We start from the raw sequence: 15,854 nt of genomic DNA, 5'->3' as shown, positions 1-15,854 counted from the left end.
TCTTTACATATTTTTTTTCAAACCTACTGCAGCTTAGCTTTGAATTCAGAACTTTTGCTTGCTTTGCACTCCGGGTCACTGCGACTGAGCTCCCTTTATGACAGGCAGCCATCACGCGATTGCTGTCTTAAATGTGCCAAGCTCAATATTCATACCTCTCAAGTAGCTAGCCAGCCCCTGCCACATCTTCTGGAAAGGTGTTTCAGAGCCGTACTCTCCCAATTGTTGAAAATCTTTTCTTTTTCAGGCATCCTCTATGAGTGTGTTAATTCTAGTAGCATATTCCTAAATTGACGCTACATATTCCATTCTGAAATAAAACTGTGAAATAGCTTTTTTGATCCCATCTTAAGTGACGGTGTTTCCATACTGGAGTTATTTTGGAGAGATGCTGTATGGCAGAGTATATGTCATTGCGTGTATCAGAGCATTCCTATCGACTGTGTAGGTTAAAGTGTGTGTCTTGATTCAAGAGTATAATTCTTGTTTAATCAGTGGGGTGAATGGTTCACAGCAAGGGACAGAATTCCCTCTGCGGGAACTTTTTTCTGTGTTACTTCACTGCGCGTTGACTGACCTGTCCACTCTTTCCAGTGGTTGCACATATGTCTGAAGTGACTGTAATGCACTGTGGCACTTGGGAAAAAAATTGACCCTTTGAGCATAGATCTTAATGAAAACTGTATTAACGTGGGATTTGGTGGTTGCGGATGCTTTTGAAGTTGAATGTTTTGCAAACCAAGTAACTGCATTCAGTCACTTCCTTCACACTGTTGCAAAATGGTGTAAAGTTTTGATGAGTAACAGGTTGTGACATATCAGCAGTACTTAAAGCCTCAAGGAAAACTTCGCAAAATGTTATGTTTACAGATTGTTCTGTCAAAATAGCTCAGATCATCGCTACATCTCTATTTTTGCTGCCGGAGATATTTGCATGGATATGAGCTCTTCTGGCTTGCAGATGCGGTTGCTTCACAGAGCCATGACGAGTGCTCAGCCCTGTTGAAAGAGCACAAACCTACTAGAGCGTGCAGCATGGCAAAGGACACCTGAAGGTTGGCTGCGCTTTGGTGTTCCCAGTAGTGTTTAACTACTGTCAAATGTGATATTCACAGCATGGGAGAGCCTTCTGCCGGGCTTCCTGGGATTCTGAGAGGAGGGAGCAGAGCATTTCTTTTCAAATAGTTGAGCAAGCGTCAAAACTGTTACCTTAGGCAAAACTAAAATAGAAGGATAACATTTTAATTGTCTAAGACAGTGGATTTAGACTTTTTTTTTTTCAGCAAAGCACATGGAGTCTGTAGACTTCATTGGGAGTGTGGTATTTAAGCCTAAGCATATGTTTAAGTTCCTTCCTCAGATTTCCAAGCGAGGCCCTAGGGGAGACGCTTCTTACCTTTCCTGCATGGGAGGGGAAGAGGCATTGGGCTCTGTGCCTAAAGAAATCAGGGCACTTTATTTATTACATCTCATTAGCATAAAAGAGCAAGGCAAAGTGACACTGAAAGTGTGGCAAAGGGTAGAGAGCAAAGGGGTTCCTCTTCAAACATCTCTGCAGGAATAGGCAATGTCTTGTCTCCTGGGAAAGGAGAGAAAGGGACTGGGTCCTCGGTCTGCACTCCCTCACTGCTCAGTGGGGTTTCCCTGTCCTGCAGGCAGATGAGCAAGGATTTCATGCACTCGCAAAAGGAATTTATTGCTGATTCATTGGTGACTGGCTCTTCTCCAACCCCCAAACAGCTCCTGATGTGGAAGAGGTCGAATCTAGCTCGGTGTTATTTAATGTAGTGTGTGCACACGTTTTTATTGTGTGATGGCTTCTGCATCCTCAGCATAGCTGCCTTCAGATAAAGTCACTTTCATCGTTTTATGGAATCTGTAAGAACCACAGCATGTTTTTGTAACTACAGTTTGATTTTCAGGTTTTTTTAGTTTTCTGACTCATAGTCCTTTTCTCTAGAAACATAAAATGATTCATATACCCAAGCACTTAACTCCTTTTATATTTGTAAATGGCACTTCGTGCATGCTAACAAGGGTATTCCAAACCACTAAAACTATAATTTGCTTAATCAACATCAGGTTTGAATCCTGCAAAGACTTATGTAAATACTTTCTAGTTCATTGCAGGGTTTTGAAAATGGTGACTTAGAGCCAGAATGTCCACTGCCTTAGATTCAATGGGTCTTTTTGGTCCTCATAAGCTCTGACACAGCACCTGAGAAGTGAGAATAAGAAAGAAAAATGGAATTGGTGCTATAAACCTGATGCAGAAAAAAAATGCAGAAAAGGCTGTTTTATTGCTTGCACAGGGATAAGAGTTGAATATTAAAGTACATTAGAAAAAGGAGATGGAAAGAGAAGATGAAAAACATTTTTTTCTTTCGCTCTGCTCTAGAATTTCTAAAATTAAACTCCTAATGTCTTATTATTTTTATTGGAAGATATGAGGGAAAAATCCCTATGCTGGATAATTCAAAGCCTAGATAGATTTATTTAGATTCAAAATATACAGTACTAGCTAGCACTGCCTTTTTAAAAAGCCATTGCACTGTTACTTAGGCAATGCACATAATTTATTATTTTCTTTTTAAAATGGAATCAAATAATTTATGACACTGGGTTTTTAATCTCTTAATCGAGACATTTTCTCCAAGATCTACCAGGAACCACTTCAGATTATTCAATGTAAAAAAAAAATATTCTGCATCCTTTTCATTTGCCTGTCTAATAGTCAGAATCCTAAAAGCCAATTTTGAGTTGAAATTTCGTAAATCATAAATGCATTTGAGGCCACAGTTTGTTGTGAGAATGAGATTTCTGAAAAAGCTAAACCCCCTTTTTTTCAGATCCACAAAGTATTATTATTTGCAGGCATCTGTTCATTTTCAGGTATTTTATTGCTTTGTCTTATGCTATGTTATTTTCACTTTGTTGTTGTGAAAAAAAGATCTTTGGTTATAATCTTCCTCTTCTCGTTGCATAAAAAGGCAAAAATTTCTCCTTCTTCCTCCCTCAATCTCCAACCAGAAAAGAAATAAATAAAGAAGAGTTGATAAGCTTCTGCTCTTGCAGTAACTTATAGCTCACTAATGTCAGTAAAAGGATACAAACAAAACAATGCTGTTAGTTAGGAAATGCCTATGAATTGCATGTCACATGCATTGTGCTTTGCAGGAACTGGAAGTAGCTTGGCCTTTTTGCCAACAAAGTTGTTTTCTAATTTCAGATGTAGTCACCAGGTTACTGGCATCAGCCCTGACACTGCTTCAGCAAGTGGATCCCAATGCTCCCTCCCTCATGGTGCTGGTGCCCACATGACATTCCGTTAAAAGGAGCAGGAGCATTGCTGGTCTTTGCAGAAGGTGGAGGGTGGAGCCAAAGCCTCTGATTTGTTTATACTCTGGATGCTTTTCAGTGATGTCGTGGATAAATATCGTTTGCACTCTAGGCATTACTAGTATACTCCTGGTATACTGATATCTCCCAAGAAAGTACTTATTTCAGGGAGAGGCACTTCATGAATATCTAGTGTGTTACTGAAAGGAAGTTAGTCTGGACAATCTGAGGTCCAATGTGACTTTTAAATAGGTGATGGGGATACATCCAGGGATATCAGAGGAAGATCTGCAATCCCCTTTGAGGGAGAATGATGGACTCCTGAAAAATGGGCTAAATGAGCAGGGAGCATTTCAGGGCTGAGGGTCTCTATGATGCTCTTCCAGTTCAGTTCACTCAAGAAAAAGCTGCAATAGGTTTTGTAATATCTGGTCGTGGCATTTGCTTGGTGGGTTCTTGCTCTGCACTCTGTGGTCTTCATTCCTCTGAAAGCTCATATTTGGCTTGTGCTGTCTGTTGGGAGCTGAGAGTGCACTTCTTTGCAATGATTTGCCAAGTGTTTATTTAGGGGCTATGCTGCATCTAGGCAGGAATCTTTCTTTATTAAAAATATATCTTACTTAGCGATTTACATAAGCTGCTAGATCGGCATCTATGTTACTTTTGTCTTCAGAGCTGACCACCAAGAAGGAAAGAAATGTTTCTGTTGGCCTCAACTTTTCCATAATTGGGAAGGAGATCTTGAGTCAGCAACATGCAATTTTATATGAAGCATGGGCTGAATGCAAGATACCATGTTTGGGCGCTTGTCTCTGTTAGGGTATTTTGAGACTGAATGTTTGAACCGTGGCCTTCTTTGGGAGCCCCTGAGGGGAACCTAGAAAATCCAGGGTCATAGTCTGGAAGAGACACATTTCCATAATGCAAACAGGTATCTCATTAGCAAACCAAATAGTAATATTGTCTTAGAGTTATATTCAGTGGCTTTTTACTTCTCAAAGACATCCCTGTCATGGAAAGGGTTTAACTGGAAAGGATATAACATGTTGTGACTTTGATTCACTCAGTCATTGACCTATAGAATCATAGTCAGATGGGACCTTAAAGATCATCTAATTCCAACTCCCCTGCCATGGGCAGAGACACTTTCCACTGGATTGGGTTGCTCAAAGCCTCATCCAATCTGGCCCTGAATGCCTCCAGGAAGGAGGGCTGTTCTAGTGTCTCACCATCCCCTTCTTAATACCTGATCTAAATCTACCCTCTTTCAGCTTAAAACTGTTACCCCTCATCCTATCACTGCATTGCCTGATGAAGAGCCCCTCCTCAGGTTTCTTGTAGGCCCCCTTTAGGTACTGGAAAGCTGCTATAAGGTCTGCCTGGATCCTTCACTTCTCTAGGCTAAACAAGCTCAACACCCTCAACCTGTCCTCATATGGGAGGTGTTCTAGCCCTTTGATCATCTTTGTGGTCCTCCTGTGGAGTCACTCCAGCAAATCCATGTTCTTCTTGTGCCGAGGACTCCAGAACTGAATGCAGTACTCAGGTGAGGTCTCATGAGAGTAGAGTAGAGGGGGAGAATCACCTCCCTCGACCTGTTGTTCATTGAATTTCAGCTGGAGATACACAGTCAGTTAAGTTTGGAATGAGTTTGTGCTGTCACTGGGAATGGGCAAGGGAAGTCTTTTCCAGCGCTGCTCACCTGGTCCTGGTCTCTGCTGTGCAAGTGCTTGTAGGAAAACCTGAAGGACGTCTTCTCCAAGAATCAAATCCCAGGTCTTAAAAGCTGAGGAAGATCATCCTGCTGCATCTTCCACTGTGCCACTCACATGAAACACAGGGAGAATACTGATGCTATCTTTTTGTCATTGTTTTTGTTGTTACTTTTCAGAAACCTCAACAAAAAGATATGACTGTTATGTTAAGGAGTAGAGGATTTTCTGCCAGTTCATTTATTTGTTTCAGCCACAGGAAATGAGGCAGCAGGCGATGGTTAGCTCACAGCTTTGCTAGCAACTACAACTTGTGCTGCAGTGCATGGGTTAGTGGCTAGATGGCACACACAAGGCTGTTGAGGACACAGTTTTACATGGAGAAAATTAAATACAACAAGGACCAGCCCTCACCGTGCCTTTACCATGCACCACTTTGTAAGTGAAGTTGATCAGAACAGGCAGAGTGGTGTGAAACTATGAAGACAGACAAGGCCAACAGCAGAAAAAATGAAGAGAGAACACAGAAGACATCCTAGAGTGTGGCAAAGCTCTGTTTTCAAGTTCTAGCATTTACTTCTCTGTTTAGCCAATTGTCTTGGAAATCATGAGGAACCGTGCTTTTTAATCACAGTCACCGTGGCCCTTTCTCTTTTAAAATTAATTAATCTGTGGGTCACCTTTATCCTGCCTTGGTGCTCCTCTGCCTCACCTAGCAAGATTTAAAAGCCCAGTCTTTTGACTCTCTCCCTCAGTTCCTGCTCACTTGTTTCACTGACCAGTTTGCCCTGTCCAGAATGTTCCCTGGCACGTCAAAATCGCATCACATGTGGCTGGCTTCAAGGTTCATTACAGGTGCAAAGCAAGCAGCAGGCATGCTGAAACATGCTTAACTATCAGCCTTTATGGCAACCGTAACTTCACAGGCTTGGCTTCAGGCTGGGTCAAAATACACTCTATATGCGTGCCAGGGTAAAACTACGCAGTCTGGACTATTGATAGCTCAGAGATTTCACGATTTAACTGGCAAGAGGTCCAGGAGACACAATAGTAAGTTAGGTCCCTACAGCAGAAGCTTCCCAGAAGGGGAGCTGCCCTCTGTACTGGGTTTATGGAGCGTGCGAAGTCAAGCGTTCACAGAAGCTGATGTAAATAAAATAATTGTCAGAAAGAATATGTAAAGAATTACCAGAAAGATGGTAGTCCTGGGATTCTTGTGTTTATATCCAATAACCCAGCTGCCAAAAACAAGCCATTAGTGGGGGTTACTAACTTTGTGGTCTTCTTGGAAGTCCCCTGTATCATCTTAACCTCTTGCACTTTGATGCTGAAAGGGCTGGAAGTTGGACAGCAAATTCAGCCTCTCCCGAGCTGTTGGTTCAAAAAGCATTTTAAATGGCAGGCTCAGCCAGCAATGCAAACTGCAGGCATAAAAAGGATAAAAATCCCTAAATCAAAGCAAAAGCTACATTAGGTACAATTGTGCTATAATTTTCTATTTAAGTCAGTGTCAGGTTGGGCCTTGGATTCGTGAGCACAATGAGGAACATTTTGGAAAGTGTAAATTGCATTATGGCTTCTATTTCCTTTCCAGGGAAGCATGTGAGGTCCATTACAGTGAGGCAAGGTCATGAGCGCAGGGAACAGCACAGGATGTCTGAGAGGGAAAGGTGGAGCGAGAGGAGCTGCTGCAAAACAAGGACAGAGAAGCAGTAAGAGAGCATGAGGGTGAAAAGTGGTATCTGGAAACCTTGTGATATCTTAATCAGAATTCTTTCATGTAAAAGGTCAAAAGAAAGCTTCTCTGCATTGCTTGTGTATTCCTGAATTTTATTTTTTTTTTGATCTCTTATTTTAAATATGCATTGTTGGGGTTTTTTTAACATTCTGGCAATGTTCGGAAATTTTTGAACTGCCAAACCGATAGACTCAGTGTTTCAAAACCAGCATCTGCATGTGTGCACGTATTAGTCTGATGAAAATGCTGGACAGGCTGGGACTGATCAAAATGCATTTGCTCAGCCGTGAGCAGTTAATAGCACCATTGTGTGTTAAGTGTTGTGCTTGCTATATTGTGGCTTGCACCTCCCAGCTATATTTCATGCATCATTCCCCCTGTCTATAAAATTATTTCCAAGCCAGCCTTGCACCGAGTCTTAAGTAGGATGGAAGCAATGCTATCCCTCCCTCCACACCCTCTGTCTAGGGCAGCTGGAGGGTGTCAGGCCTGTTGTTCGCAGGCAGGGAAAGCAGGTTAGGAACTAGTTAGAGGAAGAGCTTGCGTTGTTTAGTCTCTCTTTACCATGGCAGCTATACTGGCCTTTCCAGGGTGGCTTATTGAAAGCTGGCCAAGCAGCACCTCCAGCATTAGGGTGGAGAGAAAAATGTATGATTTGGTATAAAGGAAGTGAGCATAAAATGTCTACGTATTTCTCAAAAGGCAAATTGTCTGAGAAGTCTGTCCAACAATAGCCCAAACCAGAACAAGCTGTAATTACGTGTCCTTTTGGTTTGCAGTTTATATGATTTTCTTTCTGGTTTTGCAAGTGTGGCACAATTACGCTTCAGTGGCTCAGCAGCCTTTTAACAAGCTGTAGAAGGTACCCTATTGCTCAGTTACTGGCAATACTAAAAGACAGAACGTACTATCCTTTAACTCTTTGCAGGATTATGTAGTTTAACAGTATGAGGCAGTCTTAAAGTGACGACCTGTACACAAGGAGCTGGGAGGAAGGAGATTGGGAATTGGCATGATTACCAACTACATTTTCATTGTACAGCTGCAACTCAGGATATTTTGGTGTTTGAGTTAATAATCTCACAAGTATAACAAGGTAGAGAGGGAACACAATGGAGGAAACTATTTGGAAGGAATTAAACATTAACAACACAGCTTAAATGCAACTGAGTAGGAGCAAAAGAAGGAAAATACAGTCCAAGTACAGTCTGTACCCAGTTTTAATAGGCAGGCAGGATTTGTTTGCGGAAGCAAACAATCATCTGCTTCCTTCCTGCAGTAAAACATGAATTTAAAGCAAGTACTAGTCAGAATGTTGTCTTAAGTACTACTTGCAACGTAAAGCCTCAAAGGCAAGCCTGGTCCTTTTGAGTCACTACTCTGTAAACTAATTTTTCCGGTACATGGGTTGGATGGCTTTTTTGTTCACGCTACCCTGATGTCTGTATTCCAGGGCTGTAAAACTTCATGGTGAGAAGGCTGCTGGTACCAGGGCTACAATTCAATTACTCCTCCCATCAGCTTTTGCCATGGGGTTCTCAAGGTACCCCAGCCATAAAACCAAAATACCCTGGACAGCAAAGCCAGTCTCCTAGAGGATCACTTGCTATGTGGGTTTTGTCTGTATGGAAATAAAGTGACAACTGTGGAGAATGGCAAACACCCCAGAACAGATCTGCCTGCTCTGGTGAAGGCAGGAGAAAACAGCGCACGACCCCGCTGCACTTCTGCTGTCAGTCCAAGTAAACCAGGGTTTGCCAACCAAATTAAATAAATAGCCCAACACCCCCTCCCTCCAAGTAACATCAAGCGTGATTAAGAATCCAAGGAGTACATTTTTCAAAATGTCAATGGCCGGATCAGAAGATCAAAGATCATTGATTTTTTTGTATTTTATTTTATCTCAGAGAATGAGTTTTAAAAAATCCATTATTAGATTCTTTTTGAATGCTGAATGGGGGAAAAAAGTAAAGGGTGTTTATTAGTATTAACAGTAGAATTCAAAATTGCATTTTATGTCTTGTTATTAATATTATTCTAGAGATGCAGTGCTAGCAAATCATAGATACAGAGAGTTGGCAATAAATTAACTGGAGAACTAAAACAGTACTGGAAATTAGGAAGGATGGTGAGATGGAAGAGATCAGCTGAGCAAAGTGAAGACTGAGAATGGCGTATCTTTCTTGCACTGGTATGGTAATGAAATATAGCAAAAGCAGAGTGGGAATACTGATCTTCACACGCTACTAACATCTTCTTTTGATATTCGGTCAAATTTCTGTAAAATTGCTACCATGAACTATTACAGGACAAAAAGACCTTTATGGAAATATAATTGCGTCTCTGATGCAGAGCTCTGTCGCTTCGGCAGTGCTAGTTTCTGAATTGATAAGAGTGATACAGAGTGAGCTGGTAGCCTAAGTTCACCTGTGCTGTAGCTTTAGCCTTCGTCATCTGGTGGAGGACACAAGTCCAGTGAGGAGGTCCAGGGCCCATAAATACTATGTAATACTTATAGGGAAAAGCAAACTAAACTCCCACATTAATTGATAGGCTCTGGGCTGATATTACCTCTCAGAAGTGAGACTTGGTAAGTAGTGCTGTAAAACCTTAGATCCCAGCTGTTTGACAGTTAAGAAAATAAAAACAAAACCAGATCTAATACTGTGGACTATTTAAAAATAAAATAGAGACGAAAACAAACAGCAAACATGATTGTGCCTCTGTTATACATGCTTCTGCTGCAGCTCTCAGAAAACAGCAGAAGAGAGTGAGAAAAAGTGCAAGAAGGGGGGCACGATCAAAGGCTTGAAATGGTCTGTGTATTCAGAACAGCCAAGCAGGATGGCGCACCGACAGGATGGAGAAGAGTTAGCTGCCAGGCGTGATGCTAAAGGTCTGTAAAATCACAGGCTATGTGGAAAGGGTATCTCATCACTGATAAGCTGGGAGGTGTGGGTGAAACTCCTGGGCATTCAGTTCAGAACAGAGCAGAGGAGACAGTTCTTCAGATGTGTAATTAAGCTGGGGAGCTCTTTGTCATATGAGACCGTGGATGCTAAAATTTACATGAGCTCAGGGTGAGTCTGGGCAGGTTTGTGGAGGAGAAATCCATTGAGTGATAAAAACATTGAGTTAAAAAAAACCCAAAACCATCCAGTCTGGGTCATAAAGTTGCTGACCTGCAAAATATTGAAGGAGGCCAGGAGAGAAAGTTTTCTCCCTTTTCTTATGTTCTCCCCAAATGTCTTTTTGGCTTCTCCAGTTTAAGAGAGCCTTTAAAGGTGTTCCAGGGGAGGGAAGGGCTAAAGGAAACAGGAATTGAGGGAAAACATCTGCCTGTATAGGACAATAAATGCAAAAAAGTCAGAACTGTGAGGGTTGCGCAACCCAAAGCTGAAGAGCTGGGGTCACAGGGACAGTGAACAGAGTGCTGGGCAGCCCCTGACTTCCTCCAAAGCACCCAGGGGGGAAAGGGTGCTGCCACTGGGCCACTGGGGATGTAGGAAGATGTGCAAACGGAAACTGTCCCCATGGTATCCTTGGAGGAGAAGGGCACCAGCAGCTGGGGCTGTCCTGGCACACTGAGAAGGTGCAGCTGTGGAGGCATGAGTGCAAACATGGGTGGAGGAGGGCAACCCAAGCCTCATCAGGAGGATTTTGGGATGCAAGGACATGGCTGGAGGTCTTCACTGCAGCAAGCCTGGGCTGGTTGGCATCTATTCCCCTCTGCTTGACCTTGTTTGTCCTGACCCATAGCTGGAGCCAGACCTATTCGTGCCCAAATGCTGAGGACACCTCAGAGGCAGGAGAAGGCCAGGGGGACATGCTGTGCACCATCTGTTGGCTGCAGTGATGTGGGGAGTTTTTGAGCCATGCACTTTGCTGGGGATCCCTGGGTGGGAAGCAGGGGTAGAGGGGACAGATTGAAGAAGTACTGTCTTGGTGCCGCTAGGATGAAAACATTTTGCATTATAGTCTGTGGGCTTTCTGGAGTACCTGACTGAAAGATTTTTTTAATTTTTTTTTTTGTAATTTTGTACTAATAAACTAGGTTCCCTGGCAAAGTTTTATGCTCCACATCATACCACATATGAAGTTAGGGCAGAACCGAAGAAGGAAAAACAGGCCCCTGGACTATAAAGTCCATTCCACTCTGCAATGCAGATGTACACACAATCCATGTATATCTGATTCCCAGACTCCCATATTTTGGCAATACATTTAAAAATTTATGCTTATTCAGTAAGCATTTGTCTTTAAGGAAACACTAATATCAGCTGTCACCAAGTGGAGATGACTGCAGTATTTGCCTTGTACAAATTTGACATCTACTTTTTTCGCTACTAATCACGAATTAGTAGCCTTCTGGAGGGGGAAGGGACACTGATGGAACCCCATTCTCACTCATTAAAACCTGAAGGAGCAGAGCTACTTTTTAGTCTCTCTCCTTTTCTCCAGTCACCTCAATCATAGCCGTTGCAGGCTGGAGCAACTGCTGGTGACACTTCTGCCACTTGTGTAAAACACCCAAGTTACCGGGTCCCCACAAGGGACGGGTTCTCCCATCCCAGGCACTTCAGCTGCACTGGCTGCAAGAGCAGCGAGAGCTCTGCCTGGCTCCAGCATTGTCGGTGCCTTGGTGTCAGCCAGCAAAAGGCTGGATTCCTTGCACAGGGCTCTGCTGGGCCAGAAATGCTAAGCTGTGAATGAGATTTATATCCTCTCCAGGGGGATGTTGTTAAAAGCAGGTGGAAAGCTGCTTCTTTGAATATCCGATTTTTACCCCTTTACTTTTCTATGCATTGTTTTTTACTGTATTTTTCTCCTCATTGGTTTTGATCCTTTAAAAGGACTTTGTATCATGTTTTCCTTCAAATTGTTCCATTTCAAAGTTTTCTCTTTAATTCAAACTTTCTAGTTTCTATGTGACTCTACATCTTCTTTGGCTTTACAGTGGTTTTTTTTTCCACTTAGGCAGTTTCCCTTGAAAAGCTCTATAGTGGTGATGGCATGAAAAATCTCTGTATCCCTCCATGTCTCTATACAGAAATCTAAATTATCAGTGAGGGAAAGAACGGCAAAGCGGACATCTTTTTTAATATAAAATGAGTGTTATTTATTTATAGGATATTTAGTTTCAAAAATTTCCTAATATCATGAAGAGAAACTCAACCCTTTTCTAAAAAACACACGCTCATTTTATTTTGTACAATACCACATACTGTCCACAAAAAGAACAAGCATTTATTTTTGTGCTGTGTGCCCAGAACAGCTACTGCACGAGCATCATCCTGCCAGGATTTGATGCTGAGAAGGTGTAGCCTGATGTTCAGAGGCAGAGTGCTTCTAGTTTTACTGGGGGCCACTGGGAGTGGTGGGGGCTGCAGGTCTTGGAAGCAGGAGGGTTTTTATGCTTTAACTGCCTGTCAGAGAGGGGTATAGCATTACATATATTCATATATATATATATGGGAGAATACATCCGAAGTTCTCTCAATCAGATCCTTTTCAACTCAAACACTCGATTCCTGGAGCACTTTCATGTACGTGGCACTGGTTCTGATCTGAAACCTGCCGAGACTGAGCACCTTTCTGCTGGTGCTCAGTCAGGCTGTAACAAGATTTAAAGCATGACCTACATATTTTGCTCCATATCCCAGGCTTTCTTTGCGTAACCATCCATAGGTGGCCTAAATTTACCACTGCAGTATGAAAACCTGAATCCATGAGCAGCGGTGGGTCTAGCTATTTAAACCACTTTTTGTCCTGATTTTGGAACCATGAGCAACACTTGTATTTACGTGTTTTATCAGCAGGACTAAGCTGGTGTATAATTTCTCTGGTGACCATTTTTACTTCTGGTTCATGGCTAAACCAGCAGAAGCTACAATGGGGACCAGCAAGACAATGCTTTACCAAATATTCTGTGTTTTTCTTATAGACCTGGGTTCACTAGTCTGGAAGAAGTAGGTTTTGCTTTCCAGTGTATTTGTGTTTAGACTGAGAGGCTTTTTCCAGCTTGGAGGTTTTGCCAGTGCATTTCAGCCCTTTTTTAATTCCAGATGCAGGCTGATACAGAGGGGCTTTCTACAGCTGTGTCTTGCCCTGCCTATGTTTCTTTACAGAGGCAAGGTATTGCCAGTCAGTCAACACCACCAAAGGGTCACTAGGAAAAGCTATAGGACTGCAAGTGAGCCCTCAGATCTCAATTGTCTCTCCCAAAGCAAGCTGGCAGGTGTATAAGTAGCTGCTTAGTATCTCAGGAAAGGTAGAAACTCCTTTTGAAGATGGTATTAGAACCTTTGTCATCTTTTTTCCTCTCCTTATGAACACATTTCTTCTGTAAAGTATCATGGAATCATCACTTCAATTAGTTAAGTGGTATTGCTTTGGAGCAGTTGCTGTTCATGCAGAAAGGGAGAGTGAGCTTTGGGTATGAGGCTGGGATGTCCAGTAGGCACTGGTGGATGCGAAGTGCAACCTATCGCTCGGGGCAGGTGACCAAATATCATTTGACTGACCACTTCCAGAACATAATGAGAAATTTTTGCCTTTGGAGACAGCCAAGACAAACACTATTTAAACTGTGTTTAAAATGGTGTTTATTAATACAGATTTTTTTTTAATTTAGCATTGGGAAGCTAATGTGTGCTGTGTGTTAGCCACTTTTGTCAGCCTTTAAGATGGAGGTTGAGTTTTCCTCAGGTGCAGCTGGTTAGAAGTGCAGGGCACTGTTGTGGTTTCTGGGATTTGAGCAGATCAGCCAGGCAGAACATACCTGGGATGCAAGAGCTAGGCAGCAGTGAACCATGTACAAAGCAAAGTGTGGTGCAGGACCTAAGGCCAGTAGTCAGCAGTGGCTGGTTCTGCATCTTCCACCTGGGAGAGAGGTTATTTCAGTGTAGCAGTTCCCTGTGATGTTGTGATGCAGTGCTCACAGCAAAGGGCACAGTGATGCATCCACTAAATGGACGTAGCAAAAGCAGTTGCAATTCACTGTGGTTCTTAACAGTGGTACCAAGCATTATGCCTGATTTTTCAGTCGAATTATAAGGTATCATAAGGGAATGTCCTGGAACTAAAAGAATATTGTGTTAAAAGGTCTCCCAAATCAAGCTTCCTTATACAGCAGTTTCTCTCAAGGTAGCAATAATGTTCGCGGAGGGAACAGGATGGCAAAATGGGAAGTCTCTTGATCACATCTTCCAAGAGCATCAGACTACCTTTTTCTTAGATGCAAGCTGCGGGGGATGCAGTAGGGTGGGGAGTTTTTTTCTCAGTTACTTGTGGTGGTTAATAGCAAAGCACTTGATCACGTCAGTGTTTTAAGCTCCTGGTTTTATGGCCAGGTGATTGCTGCTATGAGTTAAGGTGTCATAAATTAGGTCATTATATGTTCTGCAAAATGTTAACAGGTTCACTCTACCTGCACCCTGTTCATACATAACAGTAGAGAACAATTTAGCTCCTTGCCAGTGTACTTTAGTGAGACAGCAAATTGTCTGTGTTTTACTTACACTATATAGTTCCATAATTGTACTACAAATCTTGGCCAAGTTCCTGAATAGTTAGGGCCTAAAAGCAAGCTCTTAAATTCATATTTAGGTTCCTAAATAGAAGGTCTGATTTTTCAAATACCGAGTCCATCATGACTCCTGCTGATTTTTTGCAGGCCAGTAGGCTATCAGCATTTGGCAAATCAGGCATGCTCCTTATTCCCACACCAGTATGGGGAAGCCAAATATGTTTTAGACTCCTTTTAATATTTGTCTTTGTCGTATTGCAGTGCCTGGTCTATTCCCTCCATTGCACTAATACCTAGTCAAGCTTTTTCATGTTGATGAAGTCTCAGTTTGGATTGATTAAAATGTCCAGTAAAAAAGTTGCCAGCAAGGTTGCTATTTGAAATCTTTGCTGGAAGATGAAGAGATGCACAGAGTAAGAATACTTCTGGCAAGTCACTGGTTTTTTTTCCGTAAAAGGACAGGCTATAAATACCATCTTTCATATAACATATGCTTCACTGCCTGCGCCTGACAACAAACCTGAGTGAACTAGGGTTTGTCGGAAAGGCTGATTTTGTCCTCAATATTACTGGGAGCTCTTCAGTGCCTCTCGGTGAGGTTTTCTCCCATGTGTCAGTGCAATAAGGCTTCCTTTCCTTTTTCTATATAATTTCAAGGAAAGTCTGATTCATTTCTTAGGGGGCTGAGCTAAATTCTTTCCTCTGGAGTGTTTCAAAAGAAATCGTTTAAGCCTTAAATACTTGTGCTGGCTGCAGCAGGAGATGTGTGAAAGAGTGGGCATTTGCTTTGCTTCTTGCTGCTCGTCCTCAAGAAGAGGGGGCTCTCCTTAATCTATGGGCTCAGAAGCACAGCAGAAGGACTTTTTGACCTGAGATAAAACAATGACAAATCCGTTCCAGTAGAAGCACAGCATGCAGGCGCTTTGGGATGCTTCTGGAATATATTATTGTTGGGAATAACTTACTCTTTCTTTTCAAAAGAAAGTCATACCAATGCTTTTAGGGAAAAAAAAAAAAAAGTCCTGTGTGATGATGGGAGAGGGAAGAAATTATTCTTGGTAATATTTAAAAGTTGTTCAATTCAGAAGGCCCTGGAATGGGAGGATTTAACATAAGTGAAATCAGCAGAGTGATTTGGTACAATTGCAAAAGCAACTCTGAAAGAGTTTCTCATTTTGGTCTTGGAGATCTTTCATTTTTTTTTTCTATTCAGATGCCCTGATGGATCAAAATTTGCAGCATTTTTAGTAATCAATACACACTTCTTTGCTCAAATGGGGGCTGCTCCTGAGAAAATTCTGTTTTGTGAACACTGTTTGGCTAAGACTGACTGCATGTTTCCATTCCCTTGCAGAGGCACAGCAATAGCTGGAATTGTTTTCGGTATAGTATTTATAATGGGAGTGATTGCTGGGATTGCCATCTGTATCTGCATGTGCATGAAGAACAACCGCGGGACTCGAGTAGGGGTCATCCGAACTACGCACATCAACACTATCAGTACATACCCAGGTAAGGAAGCAAAATTGCACCCCTG

At 42.3% G+C, this 15,854-nt stretch overlaps 1 protein-coding gene across 1 annotated transcript in view; it reads left to right on the top strand.

Annotated features, from left to right (window-relative positions):
* CYYR1 (cysteine and tyrosine rich 1) overlaps window positions 1–15,854 on the top strand; it is a 62,277-nt gene that overhangs the window by 35,762 nt on the left and 10,661 nt on the right. Inside the window, exon 3 of the mRNA XM_069870634.1 lies at window positions 15,672–15,829. Coding sequence (XP_069726735.1) covers window positions 15,672–15,829 — 158 coding nt within the window. The remainder of the gene's footprint in view (window positions 1–15,671; window positions 15,830–15,854) is intronic.

The sequence above is a fragment of the Phaenicophaeus curvirostris genome, chromosome 1, assembly GCF_032191515.1.
Source record: "Phaenicophaeus curvirostris isolate KB17595 chromosome 1, BPBGC_Pcur_1.0, whole genome shotgun sequence".
Lineage (NCBI taxonomy): Eukaryota > Metazoa > Chordata > Aves > Cuculiformes > Cuculidae > Phaenicophaeus > Phaenicophaeus curvirostris.
The sequence above is the reverse complement of the archived record's forward strand: the minus strand, read 5'-3'. Positions and strand labels throughout refer to the sequence as shown.